The 16,252-nt window shown below is 43.2% G+C and overlaps 1 protein-coding gene across 2 annotated transcripts in view; it reads left to right on the forward strand.

Moving 5' to 3' along the window:
• prkd1 (protein kinase D1) overlaps window positions 1-16,252 on the forward strand; it is a 170,521-nt gene that overhangs the window by 54,043 nt on the left and 100,226 nt on the right. For both annotated transcript variants that reach the window (XM_055640673.1, XM_055640674.1), the window contains exon 2: window positions 10,805-10,943. In XM_055640673.1, coding sequence (XP_055496648.1) covers window positions 10,805-10,943 — 139 coding nt within the window. The remainder of the gene's footprint in view (window positions 1-10,804; window positions 10,944-16,252) is intronic.

The raw sequence follows: 16,252 nt of genomic DNA on the forward strand, positions 1-16,252 counted from the left end.
AGGGAAAGATAGATCAGCCATGATTGAATGGCAGAGTAGACTTGATGGGCGGAATGGCCTAATTCTGCTACTACAGTTCTTGAACTTGTGAACTTATACAGTACAAGTGTACAGCAGTAATACACTGAGACAGTAGTATTAGTAGTATATCTTTATTGTCATTTTCCTGAGTACTCACATACCCAGAGGAAACAAAAAAACATTGCTCAACCAGTGTCCATTCAGTGTGCAGTAAAAAATATATAGAAATAAAAATACATATATCATGAACAAATTAAACACTCTACTCTCTACTAAACATCAACAGGCGTTCCGATCGGCAGCGGCACGACAGTGGCTCTGCTGCAGTGTGTCCGGGTTGGTGGTTGGTGCGCGATACTTTGGCAGGGGGCAAAGTCCGTTTATCAGTCTTATAGCCTGCGGGAAGAAGCTGAGGAGTATCCTGCTGGTTTTTATACGGAGTTGCCAGATTTGTTGCCATTTTCAAGTTCCAACAAGTTGTTGTTAAGTGCTCCACTGCTGATTATACTTATATGTAGTTGTGTGTCTTGTTGCTTTTTTTTAGCATGGCTGTATGGTAATTCAAATTTCACTTTACCTTAATTGGTGCACGTGACAATAAACTGACCTTGAAACCTTGAAATCTTGCTGCCACCTACACTCTTTGTTTTCCCTTCTCAAGTGCCTTGTGAACTTGAATATTCAATTCTAAATCCTCCTCCTCCCCTTTGAGCCATGTCTTTGCTATTGCTATTGCTATTGTTTTTTCTCCAGAGATGCAGCCTGACCCGCTGAGTTACTCCAGCACTTTGTGTCTGTCTTCCCAATGATTTGGGCAGTTTTTGACACCCTGAAACCAGATTTCTTCATTCTGAAGAACATAATGACAATCTACTGAAAGCGATACAAATTAAAGGCATTAAGCGATATGAAACAAACGTCATAGCTGCTTGTAATTTCGCTGGCACTGAAGCGATAGAAGGAAAAGATTTAATTACAGGCTTTGCAACTCTCGTGGAGACTTGTCATTGACTGGCAGGATGGTGGCTGATGTTCCTTTCACTGCTGAGAACACCAGGATCAGGGCTGTGAAGTGGGAGCTTCACTCTTTCTCACTTGCAGCCAATCCCCCTCCCTTCCGCCCATAATGCTGTTAGTTTCTTTCCTCTGTGTACTCGTGATTCATGGCCAACTGTTTCCATCCCCGTTGTATATTGATTTCGGATACACAGCGGCGCAGTGGCAGAATTACTGCCTCTCAGTGCCAGGGACACGTGTTTGATCATGACCATGGGCGCTGTCTGTGCAGAGTTTGTACCTTCTCCCTGTGACCGCGTGGGTTTTCTCCGGGTGCGATGGCTTCCTCTCACACTCCAAAGATGTGCAGGTTTGTAGATTAATTGGCTTTGGTAAGATCGCAAATTGTCCCTAGTGTGTAGGACAATGTGAGTGTTACGGGCGATCGCTGGTCAGCATGGACTCGGTGGGTCGAAGGGGCTGTTTCCATTCCGTATCTCTAAAAATCTCTAAAGTCTGAAAGTCTAAATCTATTCATTAAACACTGCAATTTAGCATCGCTTTCAGTAGATTGTCATTATGTTCTTCGCAATGAAGAAATCTGGTATCAGGCTGTGAGAAACTGCCTAAATCATATATTTATCATATATTTAACACATATTTAACACTATTTGTAAGAAAGAACTGCAGGTGCCGGTTTAAATTGAAGGAAGACACAAAATGCTGGACTAACTTAGCGGGACAGGCAGCATCTCTGGAGAGAATGAATGGGTGACAATTCGGGTCGAGACCCTTCTTCAGACTGATGTCAGGAGAGTGGGCGGGACAAAGATAGAATTTAGTCGGAGACAGTAAGACTGGTGGGAGAACTGGGAAGGGGGAGGGGATAGAGAGGGAAAGCAAGGGTTATTTGAAGTTAGAAAATTAAATGTTCATACCGCTGGGGTGTAAACTAGCCAAGCGAAATATGAGGTGCTGTTCCTCCAATTTGTGCTGGGCCTCACTCTAACAATGGAGGAGGCCCAGGACAGAAAGGTCAGATTGGGAATGGGAGGGGGAGTTGAAGTGCTGAGCAAGCTGGAGATCGGGTAAGTTAAGATGGACTGAGTGGAGGTGTTCAGCAAAACGATCACCGAGCCTGCGCCTGATCTCACCGATGTAGAGAAGTTGACACCTGGAACAGCGGATACAATAGATGAGGTTGGAGGAGGTGCACCTGGAAAGCCTCACCTGCAAAGACTGTTTGGGTCCTTGGATGGAGTTGAGGGGGGGAGGTAAAGGGACAGGTGTTGCACCTCTTGCAGTTGCAGGGGAGGGGGTGGTTTGGGTGGGAAGGGACGAGTTGACCAGGGAGTTTCGGAGGGAACGGTCTCTGCAGAAAGCAGAAAGGGGTACAGATGGGAAGATGTGGCCAGTAGTGGGATCCCGTTGGAGGATTATATGGTGTATGCGACGGCTGATGGGGTGGAAGGTGATGACAAGGGGGACTCTGGCCTTGTTATGAATGGGGGGAAAGGGAGCAAGAGCGGAGCTGCGGGATATCAAGGAGACCCGAGTGAGAGCCTCATCTATAATGGAAGAGGGGAATCCCCGTTTCCTAAAGAATGAGGACATCTCTGATGCCCTGGTATGGAAAAAACCTCGTCCTGGGCGCAGTTGCGGTGTAGACAGAGGAATTGGGAGTAGGGGATAGAGTCTTTACAGGAAGCGGTGTAGGAAGTAATGTATTCTAGATAGCTATGGGAGTCAGTAAGTTTGTAGTAGATGTCGGTTAATAGTCTGTTTCATGTGATGGAGATGGTAAGATCTAGAAACAGTAGGGAGATGTCGGAGATGGTCCAAGTGAATTTGAGTGCGGGATGGAAATTGGTGGTGAAGTTGATGAAGTCAGTGAGTTCTGCATGGCTGCAGGAGGTAGCACCAATGCAGTCATCAATGTAGTGGAGGTAGAATTCGGCGTTAAGGCCAGTGTACGCCTGGAACAGTGATTGTTTGACATACCCTACAAAGAGGCAGGCATAGCAGGGGCCCATGCAAGTACCCAGAGCCTTGGATTTGGAGGAAGTGGGGGTTGTCGAAGGACAAGTTGTTGAAGGTAAGGACCAGCTCTGCTGGGCGGAGGAGAGTATTGGTAGACGGAAATTGCCTTGGTATGTGTGCTGACTTTGACTTGCAAAATAGTCTGCCCATGTTTTTGTGTGTTCCAGCGCGAGTTATCAGTTTGAAGAGCTTTTACTTGGCTCTTATTAATTAATTCATTCATTGGGAAAGAGCATGGTCATAAGACATAGGAACAGACATAGACCACACAGCCCATCAAGTCTGCTTCACCATTTAATCGTGGCTGATCTATCTTTCCCTCTCAACTCCATTCTCCTGCCTTCTCCCCATAATCTTTGATGCCCATACTAATCAAGAAACTATCTCTGCGGTAACAAAACAATGCTGACTTAGGCCTATTTTATTATGTGCTTCCAAATATCTCAAAACCTCACCCTTAATAATAGACTCTAAAATATAACCAACCACAGATGTCAGTCTAACTGCCTTAAAGATTAAATGTGGGAGTAAACCGGAGCACCTGGAGAAAACCCATGTGGTCACAGGCAAATATAAGCCAGTGCCCCATTAAGTCAAGTCAAGTCAAGTCAAGTCGAGTCAAGTTTATTTGTCACATACACATACGAGATGTGCAGTGAAATGAAAGTGGCAATGCTCGCGGACTATCACACACAATTTTCGCGGAGCTACCACAACGGCGACTGGACAGGGCCGCGCCATTTTTTTAAGGCAGCACAAAGGCGCAACTGGTAGAGCTACTGCCTCACAGCGCCAGAGACCCATGTTGATCCTGACCTTGGGTGCTGTCTGTATGGTGTTTGTCCATTCTCCCTGTGACTGCATGGGATTTCTCCAGGCGTTCCGGTTTCCTTCCATATTCCAAAGTCGTGTAGGCTTGTAGGTTAATTGACCTCTGTAAATTTCCCTTAGTGTATAGGATGCGAAGGTGGGTTAACATAGAACTGTTGTGAATGGTTGGCGTTGACCTGGAGGCCCGAAGGGGCTGTTTTATTGCTATATCTCTGAACTCTTAAATAAAACTCAAGTATTTTGCAAACGTGAACACAAGGAACAATATTGACAATTATTAGAATATGTGATACATACCAATAAAATTCAAATTATTTCAATTCTATAAACATTTTTATTCAACGAGTCAAATAATCAGTAAACAGCAGAAAATATTATTCGCTATCTGTGAGTTACCTAATAATTGGAGCAATTACCTTTTTCTTGTTTTCTTTTTATTGATAATGATAACGTTATAATCACTTTGCACAGTTAGATTTTGCTTGTTTTTTTATTTCTTCTCCTGGTTTATCTCAGTTTATGTCGCCCACCTTCTCCCCATAATCCATGACACGCGTATTATTCAAGAACTGTCAATCCCCGCCTTAAAGATATTCATTGCCTCCACAGCCGTCTATGGCAATGAATTCCACAGATTCACCATCCTCTAATGAAAGAAATTCCGCCTCATCTCCTTTCTAAAGACATGTCCCTGATTTTCTGAGGCTATGGCTTCTGGTCCTAGACTCTCCCACTAGTGGAAGTATCCTCTCCACATCCACTCTATCCAGGTCTTTTACTATTCGGTAAATTTCAATGAAGTTCCCCCTCATCCTATACTCATGTTTAACTGATGGACTATCCATGTTCTCCAGAGATGCTACCTGACCCGCTGAAAACTAAAACAATGGATTTTTGGTGAGGTGTCTGACAAGATTGCCTACTTTTTTGAGCAAATTGAAGCTATCATATAATTGGCATGAATTCAATATGTGTCAAATGAAACCAGCATCTGCAGTTTTTGTTTCTACATGTTGACTCTGAAGAAGTTCTCCTCCTCGTAAGAAACGCCACCTATCCATTTCTCCAGAAATGCTGCCTGACCTGCTGAGTTACTGCAAAACTTTGTTGAAACAAAGAACTGCAGATGCTGGTTAATACACAAAAGGACACAAAGTGCTGGAGTAACTCAGCATCTCTGGAGAACATCTGAAGAAGGGTCCCGACCCTAAAACCTCACCTGTCCATGTTCTCTATTGTCGATGCCTGACCCGCTGAGTTATTCCATCACTTTGTGTTCTATTCCAGCACTTTGTATCCTTGTTAGAAAACAAATTGCTCGGGTTGAATGATGTTGTGCTCGTGGGAAAGTGAACCCTTCCATATTTTATTCAACAATTCAATGATAGGCCCAGTGAAATACTTTGTTTTTGCATACAATCCACAAAGTACACAAAGAGTCGCCACGTACCTGGTGCGGACATAGTTGCAACATACTCATTAGAGTCCTGTTGGTCCATTTTTGTTTTCGCCACCTCTCCCCCCCCCCCCCCCTTCCCCTTTTGTTCTCGGCACCCTCCCCCCCCCCGCCGATGGGTCCCCCTTTGTTCCCAACACCCCTGCCCCCCCCACCGCCAGCCTGTACTCGCTGGAGTTTAGAAGAATAAGGGGGGGACCTCATTGAAACATACAGAATAGTGAAAGGCTTGGATAGAGTGGATGTGGAGAGGATGTTTCCGCTGGTGGGAGAGTCTAGGACTAGAGGTCACAGCCACAGAATTAAAGGACGTTCTTTTAGGAAGTCGATGAGGAATTTATTTCGTCAAAGGATTGTAAATCTGTGGAATTCTTTGCCATAGAAGGCTGTGAAGGTCAAGTCGGTGGATATTTTTATGGTAGAGATAGATAGATTCTTGATTGGTACAGATGTCAGAGGTTATGGGGAGAAGGCAGGAGAATGGGGTTAGGAGGGAGAGGTAGATCAGCCACGATTGAATGTAGAAAGTAGACTTGATGGGCTGAATGGGTTAATTCTACTCCTATCACTTATGACCTTATGACCACCTTTGTTCTCGGCCATTCGACCGCATCTCCTTGGTCCATTCTTGCCCCGACCACCTCTTTGCCTCATACGGCTCGCCCTGCTCCTCGGTTGCTGCTAACAAAGACATATGACACGGAAAACAGTGTTTCAATCAGAAAAGTGCCTTGGGTATTGCTGTCATGACAACTGCACTACTACACTTGATTTGCTATCATGGTGACCTTGATGCTCACTTCATTATTTTAATATGCAAGTGTCTTGTGCTTATTGGAACTATAAAGCAACAGTTATGTTAAGTACGGGATGAGATACTTTCTTCTAAAATATATAAGGAACAGCAGTAATCCGTGATTGATTTATTCAAAAGAATCAGGTGGCAAATTATAAATTGAATCAGTAATAAATTGACTAATAACTGATAACAGATGGTGGCACATTAAGGGCTTGTCCCATGAGCATGTGACTGCATGCGGCAAGCGCGACCTAAAGGGCCTGTCCCACGAGCATGCGACTGCATGCGGCAAGCGCGACCAAACCAGAAGCGGGGGCCGCGCGGAGGTCGAGTGAGTGACATGAAGTTCGAGTGAAGTGATCAGTGATCCCCGCACATTAACACTATCCTACACACATTAAAGACAATTTTTATTTATACCAATCCAATTAACCTACGGGAAGTTCGCGCTCGACGTACGGTGTCGAGACGGCTGCGGGCCGGCAGGCCGTTGCCGCGCAGAATTCTTGAACATGGTCAGTTTTTCGGAGCCCCGCGCGATGTTGGGACCAGCTCCGCACAACCCCCTATACGGCTCCGACGATCGAAGTGGGACCGTCCCCGCGAGGCCGTACGGCTCAAGCGACCACGTTAGGTCGCGCTTGCCGCATGGTTGTTAGGTTCTGAAAGCGTGAGAGGTTTCTGTTGATTTCTAATTACACTAGGAAGATTACACGCACAGATTTCACATTCAATGAGCAGAATAAGTTTTTAAGTTATTTTGAAGTATAGGTCCACCACTGATATTCTGACAACTAGTGATCCGGCACCTCCTTTAATTCTGACAAAATTACGAGAGAGCATTTGAAATCACCCCCGGAAGTCCCCCTGAAAATGTGGCACCTAGGCCGGGTGAGGCAGCTGATCTTGACTTCATTGGAAATTCCAAGTGGAGTACTAGAAATGTTGGTGGTAATCTCAACCAATTGGGCCTGTATAACTCACCTCTGCATGTTGGCTTTTCCTAAAAGCTCCACCAAATTTGGGAGTTCTTACATTGCTCAAGCTCCCTTGCATAATCAATGGTGGAATGTTCGAGAAATTTATTTTCAAACTTTAACGTGTAGGAAGCTCGACAAGAGAAGGGACAATTCCGGACTTAAATGTAGGGAATGAAGCTAGGTTGGTGGGTGAGCATTGCTGGGAGTCCCTTTTTGGTAGTGATAATCCCAATTTAGTTTAGTTTAGTTTAGGGATACAGCGTGGAAACAGATACTTCGGCCCACCGAGTCTGCACGGACTCAGTGATCCCCGCACATTAACACTATCCTACACACATTAAAGACAATTTTAATTTATACCAATCCAATTAACCTACCTACATACCTGTACGTCTTTGGAGTGTGGGAAGAAACTGAAGATCTAGGAGAGAACCCACACAGGTCACAAGGAAACTTACAAACTCTGTACAGACAGCACCCGTAGTCAGCCCTTTGGCGCTGCAAGGACTGTAATGCAGCAACTCTACCACTGCGCCACCGTGCTGGTAATTAGATTCTGCAGAGAACAGGAGCAGAAGTTCTCTACTTGGGGGAAGGTCAATCTGAAGAAGGGTTCCGACCCTAAACGTTACGTATACGTGCCCTCCACAGATGCTGCCTGACTTGCTAAGTTGCTCAAGATTCCAGCATCTGCAGCTCCTTGTCTCCCCTCAGGCCAATTTTTCTTTCTCTGAGATATGATTTACCAAAAATGGACTGGAAACATTTAATTGCTGATAAATCTGTGCCAGATCATTGTCATCTATAGCTTTTGTGGCCATAAATGTAATCATTGAAGTTTGACTGCTGGAATGACAATATTTGCTTTTGCAATCAGTGGCGAAGATCGTGAGCAGCTTGCCTTCAACTTCCAAAAAATGTGGTCATGGACATGTCTGCGAGATGTTACATTTTCTTCAGATTGATTGTAGGGGAGATTGAGGGAAAGGGGGAAAAAAGCTGCAAGAGAGGATAGGCGGGACAAAGCATGGCAGGTAATGGGTCTGAAGAAGTGTCTTGACCCGAAATGTCACTTATCCATGTTCTCCAGAGATGGTGCCTGACCCTCTGAGTTACTCCAGCACTTATAGTCATAAAGTCATACAGCGTGGAAACAGGCCCTTCGGCTCAACTTGCCCATGTCAGCCAACATGTCCCATCTACACTTGTCCCACCTGCCCGTGTTTGGCCCACACCCCTCTAAACCTGTGCTATCCTCGTACCAGTCTAAATGTTTCTTACACGTTGTTATAGTACCTGCCTCAACTACCTCCTCCAGCAGCTTTGTGTTGTGTTATTTTTTGTAAACCAGTTCCTCATTTCTATAAAGTGTATCCTGGGCTGTTTGTTAAAGTAAGGGACAAAATGGTAGAGACTCCAGCCATCTTCCTCCTGTCGTCTATAATCACCGAGATGATGACAGAGTTTGGGTGGACTGCCAAATTGGTACCATTATTTTAAGAGGATACATTTAATTGTTGTAAGTGGTTTAGTCTAACATCAATGGTTATATGGTTGTTGGGAAAAATGTCATGGGGCCACTATAAATGATCATTCGGAAAGTCAGAGTTGAACAAGGATAATTGTGATCTAAGGAAAGATTGCATCTGATTAACAATTGAATGTTTGAGGTTTGAGGTTGGCTTTGGGAGGTGCCCCCAGGGAACAAAGGTGGATGGGCGAGGAGAGGGACACCGTTTTGCAGGTCGACCTCCAATAGAAGGCAATGGCTTGAGGCCCAATGGCTGCAGCAGCCTGGGGCTTGCTAGGATCAGGCACCACTCGAAAGAACTAGAGCGCAGACTGGATTTTGAAAATGCCGTTAAAATATAACGCCTCTTGCATGCGGGATTAGTGGACTATTTCGGTAAATTTGCTAATTGGGGATGTGCAATAAGTGTTGGTAAAAAAATAATTTCACTGTGCGTTTGCACTTTGCACATGTGACAATAAAAGCAGCATTGAAACATTGCTACAGACTGCTCAATTTTACCACACAACAGCAGGCTGACTGGTGTGCAGATTTAAAAGCCGCTTCTGCCCAATGCAATTGAGCATCCTCTACAAGGCTTAGCTGCAGCATAATTGAGGCATATGGAAGGCAGATTATCAATGTTAGATTTTATTCCCCTGGCATGAGACTAAAATGGTTCAGCAGGTCACGGCTGCAGGCAAGTAAATGTGAAATGCTGGGTGAAAATAAATCTATGCTTCAAGCTGTAGCATTTAATTTAGTACAGTGTTGCATACTGATTATAAATGGATGAATGAATACTTCATATTATCTGTTACGTCGAGACTAAGAGCCACAATTTCACACACAGCTCTGTGAAGTAGATTTTGTACAATGGCTCTAATCTCCAGAACAGTGTGAAATTCTATTTTTAAGGAACTACTATTGACAGTCACAAACGGGAGTACGTGGCTTGGTTTTGTCTTGCTGGTGTCATACTTGAGAGGCTTGTTTCAAACTGATCCTAGCTCTTGCTAGCAAAATCTAAAGTTAAAGTATTTTGCACACTGTGGCGCAGTGGTAGAGTTGCTGCCTTACAGTGCCAGAGACCCGGTTCGCTGTACATATGGAATTGGTGCATTCACCCTGTGATTGCGTCGGTTTTCTCTGGGTGCTCCGGTTTTCTTCCACACTCCAAAGACATGTGGGTTTGCAGGTTAATTGGCTTCTTGTAAATTGGCCCGAGTGTGTAGGATAGTGCTAGTTTATGGGATAATCGCTGGTCGGCGAGGACTCAGTAGGCGAGGACCTGTTTCCGCGCTCTATCTCTAAAGTCCTAAAGTCTAAAGAGTACAAATGAATCTGGGGCAAAAAAAACCCTCTGGCTTTTAACATACTCCGATGCCATTGTATTCAGTCTTCATTGGCTATTGAACTAATTGGATTACAATTACAGCAAAGGAATTGAGTTTAGTTTAGAGATAGAGATACAGCATGGAAACGGGGCCTTCCGCCCACTGAGAGTCCGTGTCATCCAACGATCACCCATCCACACTAACTCTATGTTATCCCATCTTCACAGCTTCTATGGGGAATTTGCGGAGGTCCAATTAACCTACAAACTAGCACGTCTTTGTAATGTGGGAGGAAGCCAGAGGACCTTTAGGAAACCCATGCGGGCTTGCAGCAGGAAGAACGAGCAAAGTCCACACAGACAGCACCCCAGATTGGAATTGAATCTGGGTGTCTGGTGCTATGTGTGTGTGTTTAAATATATATATATATATCTATATATACATTTGTGACCTCGTTCTTGTACGTATATTTAAGTTGTAACCATTAGATTTTAATTTGTTAACAATCTAATGGGATAGTTTGGGGCTTAAACTATCCCATTAGATTTTTAGCTACTTAAAATCCAATGGGTTACAACTTAAATATACTTGTACAAGAACTAGGTCACAAATGATGATTAGTTCATGGAAATTTCTGCCAAACATCAAATTCTCTGATTAAACTCTCTAAAATGCAGCATGCATTATTTTGATAAGGGTTCACAGACCTGACTTTAAATTAATTACTGTACATTGGTAACCTGCTAAGTTTCAAGCATTACCCTATTTTGTACCGATTTAATGTTCTTTCGCACGATTAGATCATACTAAAACCTTTAATCTCTTTAATTTCAGTTTCCTGAATGTGGGTTCTACGGGATGTATGATAAGATCCTCTTGTTCCGTCATGAACCTAACTCGGAGAACATCCTCCAGCTGGTGAAGGCTGCTACTGATATTCAGGAAGGAGATTTGATTGAAGTTGTCCTCTCAGGTAATCTATGTTGTGGCTTTCACTTGCCTTTGCTTGGAGTCTGATTTGGCAATGTAATTTGGTTTCAGTTTCATTAAAAGATTCATGAACTTTAGACTTCAGAGATACAGCGCAGATACAAGCCCTTTGGTCCACTGAGTCCACCCCATACACAAATACTTTTCTACACACTGGAGACAATTTACAGACACCAATTAATCTACAAACCTGTACCTCTTCCATGCTGACTAGCGATCACCGCATGCACTAGCACTGCCCTATACACCAGTAACTTACCAGAGCCAATTAATAGCAATGTTACAAAATTTTGAGATTTAAAAAATAAAGTCTGCAATTTATCCCATCAGATAAAGCATAACAATAAGTTTAATTTGACACCAAATTCACTTTCATATCTCAAGTATTAAAAAAGTTATGACCATTTTCATACTCGGAAATTAGCATCTTGTTCCCTATTGATTTTCAATGGACATTACAAAAAAGCTGTGATCTTGGATAGTCAACAGGCCATTTCTTAAGGAAAGATTAACATTTTTAAATAGCCTAAGTGTCCAAAGATTATTCACAAATAATTCACAATATAACATGATTTTTATATCTAATTTACATTAATTTATAGGCCAAATGGAAGGAATTTAGTGTTCAATTGCTGTAAATAAATGCCCATTTAAATCGGTTTTCTAGTGGGTTTCTGTGAACGCGCTGGTTTAGAACGTTCAAATCGCGCTGGATTTGTGCCCTCAAATGCCGAGAAAAATACTGCGGGATATAAAAAGCCCAAAATGAGCTACTCGCTATAGAAAATTTTAATTATAGGGTTATATACATGCCCCATTTAATGTAAAACCCTGGTGCATACCTTTAAGAGGTTGCTTTATAAAACCCTGGGGCTGCGAGAGGTTGCGAACTGAACGAGAGCTTTTAAAATTATTATATCTACTATTCGAGGCCTATAAAACTAATAATAGCTTTTGGGACCGGGTCTTGCAGCGATTCTCCGTTAATGATTTACTAGGCTGAACATCTGCGATTGGAACAGCCTAGTAAAAATCGGGTTTTAAACCCGCCCCCTCCAAACAGCTCCAAAATCACACACAAGGGGTGGGGCAGATGCTCAGCCACGATTCAGGTAGGTTTTGTAACATACCTACAATTAACATACAAACTGTATGTCTTTGGAGTGTGGGAGGAAACTCGTGCACACAGAGAAAAACCACGTTGTCACAGGGAGAACGCACAAACTCTATACAGACAGCACCCGTAGTCAGGATCGAACCCGGCAGAAACTCTACCGCTGTGCCACCGTGCCACCCCTAAACTTTGTGCATACATTTTATGCTAATGCAAGTGGTTCTGGGAATTACCTTCTTGAAAGGTTGCATTCGTGAAGGAATTTACTCTTAGGAACTATTCGGTGGCATTACTAGATTGTCTTTGAGGAAATGCATTTACTGATTCAATGGTTCCTTTATCATCACATGTACCAAGGTACAGTGAGATTCATTTTTTTGCATATAGATCAGTAACTTTATTGCCATACGTAAGTACAATACGTTAAGCACCTAATGCATAGAGATAGCCCAATGTGCAAGAGTCGCCAGGTTTTGCACCATTTCACTGTCCCAACTGTAGTTGGCCATAATGACCTGTTGCAGCCTTCCTCCTAACCGGTCATCCCATGAATTGTCGCCCCTTTCCTTGCCCGGCCATTTTCAATCTTTGTGCCCTGTGGTTGCCTCCTGCAGCCAAACGTGAGGGTGGAATCAAAACCTCCGCAGCAAACTTCACGAGATCATGTGCTAATTATGGTTAAACAAGCCATCAGTCTTTGTTTTATCAACTATCCTGATATATCCAGCAATCCTCTTCACTAGGATCCAGATATTTCATGAATGTTTTGGCCTCAAAGTAGTTTATCATAAATCCTCATGATTATAGTCAATTCAATGATATTTTATTCTTAAATCTACCTAAGAAAAGTGAAATTTCTTGTTTCTTGCATCTGGTTCAGAAAAATCTAAAAGTACAAAAGCTGGACAGAAAATGTGGGGTAACTCAGAAGGTCAGGCAGCATCTATGGAGAACATGGATAGGTGACAGACGGGTGATAGAAGGGTCCCGACCCAAAACGTCACCTATTCATTTTCTCCAGAGATGTTGCCTGACCCGCTGAGTTACTCCAGCACTCCATGTCTTTTCTTAGTAAAACACCACCTGCAGTTACTTGATTCTACAAATTTGACTAATTATTTCCTACTTTCCAGCAAATTTCTTAGCCATTCCTGGTTATTTAACTGAATCCCTGTACCTTAGAGTTGGATCATTTTTATTGTTACATTTATTTTGGATGTACAACATGAGGTTTTCCATAAGCCACTTGGTTATCAGTTTTGTAACAAACTCAGGGAGTGGCCACATATATGCAGTGCTGTGGTTTTTCCACATGGAATAGGGTCCATGTTTTCATTGCTTTCCACTTATCTCTTTATTTCAATTGTTTCTGCACTGATCAAGCTTTCTGCTCCCCTATTTATTATATTTACTACTTTCATTCATAGCCACCTCTTCTCTTTCATTTACCATCTATTTGGTTAAGTTTGGATAAACAGCGTGAAATCAGTCCCTTTGGCCCACTGAGTCCACACCGATCATCGATCACCCATTTACACTAGTTTTATGTAATCCCACTTTCACATCCTACCCTCGAGGGGCAATTTACAGGGGACAGTCAATGTACAACCAGCATGTCCTTGGGGTGCAGGTGGAAACCGCAGCACCCGGAAAAAAACCACGTGGTCACAGGGAGATCGTACAAATTCTATAGTTTGGATCGAACCCGGGTATCTGGCACTGTGAAACATCAGCTCTACTGCTGCGCCGCTGTGCTGCTATTTCTCCATCCATCTGGTTCATTGAAACATGTCCACATATACTTCCCACACAAATTATCTTATTAGGTGCGAGTACAGTTGCCTTGTATTGTATGTAAGGACTCCCTTGGGACTCATTGCAGGATCCAATTGTATTTGCCTATCCCTTGGGACCCCGAGATTCATCCTAAACTCTGACTTGCAGAGAATCCTTCTTCACTTTGGCCAACATCTTCTCATTGCTTTGATTCTTGCTTGGTGGGAGGTAAAGTCTAAAGGAGACTTGCAGGCAACCTTTCTACACTGAGGGTGGTGAGTGCCTGGAACACGATGCCAGGGTTGGTGGTTGAGGCTGATACAATAGTGGCATTTATGAAGCTTTTCAGATTCAGATTCAGATTCAATTTTAATTGTCATTGTCATTGTCAGTGTACAGTACAGAGACAACGAAATGTATTTTGGATGGGCACATCAATATACAGGGAATGGAGGGATAGAGATTATGCACAGGTAGATACTAGATGATCTTGGCATCATGTTCAACACATATATTGTGGGCCAAAGTAGACCAGTTGTAGTGTTGTACTGTTCTATGTTTAGCTCATGGACTTGAATTACATTGGAAAAATTCCTTTACTTTTGTGTGGTGAATGCAGATTTGTAAACTAGGCCTTGAATCTTTATACATAGGCACTTTCATTAGCCTGCTTTTCGCTGAACACCTTCGCTCAGTCCGCCTGAACCTACCTGATCTCCCGGTTGCTAAACACTTTAATTCTCATTCCCATTCCCACACAGACCTTTCTGTTCTAAGTCTCCTCCATTGTCAGATTGCAGGAACACATCTTTTATTTCACTTGGGCAGCTTATGAATATTGATTTCTCTAACTTCAAGTAACCCCAACATTCCCCCTCTCTCTATCCCTCTCCTACCCAAGTCGCACTAGTTTCTTGTTTTCACCCAACAAACAGCTAACAATGGCCTGTTTCTTTTATCCTCGTTACTTTTTTTGCATATCTTTCATTCATTGTTCTTTATCTCTATACATCATTGTCTATATCTCTCATTCCCCTTTCCCTAATCAGTCTGAAGGGTCTCAACCTGAAACATCACCCATTTCTCCTCTCCAGAGTTGCTGCTGTCTATCCCGCTGAGTTACTCCAGCTTTCGGAGTCTATATTTTTATATCAACATTGATCAACAAATGTGAATGGGTGATCGATGACCGGCATGGAATATCGACTTCAATGTGGACTTCAAGCAGTTCGACTGCATTCTTGGATCTTAAGCAGGCTGAGAAACTTAAATATAAGGTGGGAAGTGGAGGATAAAAGGCATCTTCCAGATTCCAACATCGGCAGATCCTGTGACTCCTCACGGAACTGTGCTTTCAACACAAAGTTCAGTCATTCAATTCATTTCTGAGAAATGACACTGTTGTTGGATAGATGTTCATCCTCACAATTCAGTGACTGTAGGGCAGAGATGTAAACCTGTGTAAAACATGTGGTGCTTGGACTCTTACTCAGTAGGAATTATCAAAACTATGTTTTGAAATTTGCAATTGACCAGTGAACACCACTACTAATTATTCATCGTATCGGCACAGTGGCACAGCTACCTTACAGCTTAGGGACTACCGGTTCTGTCTGTGTGGAGTTTGCATGTTCTCCCTGTGACCGTGTGGATTTTCCCGGGTGCTCCGGTTTCCTCCCATATTCTGAAAGACATGTGGGTTTGAAGGTTAATTGGCCTCTGTAAATTGGCGGTGTGCAGGGAGTAGATGCGAAAGTGGGATAACAATTGTGGGATAACTAGTGTAAATGGGTGATCGATGGTCAGCGTGATTGAGTGGGACCAATGGCCTGTTTCCATGTTGTGCCTCTAAACTAACTTAAACTAAACAATTGCAGGGCACATTAACTCAGGACACATGGTCATAAGTAATGCCTGCGTCGTACATTAATGCAAAGAAAGTAACTAGTATTTTAATATTTCAGTTGTTATTCTGAATAAAAATTGTTTTGGCATTGCCCAGAGAACATCATTGCCACAAAAAAAAGGGGGAGAGAGGGCAGACGATCAGGAATTCACGTCTGGAGCCCTGCCTTGACCCAAACATGGACATAAGAGCTGAAACTTTGACTTGAGAAGAACTGTGGAGGACAGCACAGAGCATTTTACAGAGTGTGATATCATGGTGCTCCAGTAAAACTGAAGGAAATAAATATCAAAGGGAAAGCATTCCAATGGTTGAAGTCATGCTTTGTGCAAGGGATGATTGAGATTGTCTGAGGTCATCCCTTTCACTGCCAGTACTCTTGTAGGACTTCCTCGGGGCGCTATCCTAGGCCCCACCAAGTCAAGCTGTTTCATTAACAACATGTACATCATATTTATAGAGTTTTAGAGATACAGCATGGAAACAGGCCCATCGA

The sequence above is a fragment of the Leucoraja erinacea genome, chromosome 9, assembly GCF_028641065.1.
Source record: "Leucoraja erinacea ecotype New England chromosome 9, Leri_hhj_1, whole genome shotgun sequence".
Taxonomy (NCBI): Eukaryota; Metazoa; Chordata; class Chondrichthyes; order Rajiformes; family Rajidae; genus Leucoraja; species Leucoraja erinaceus.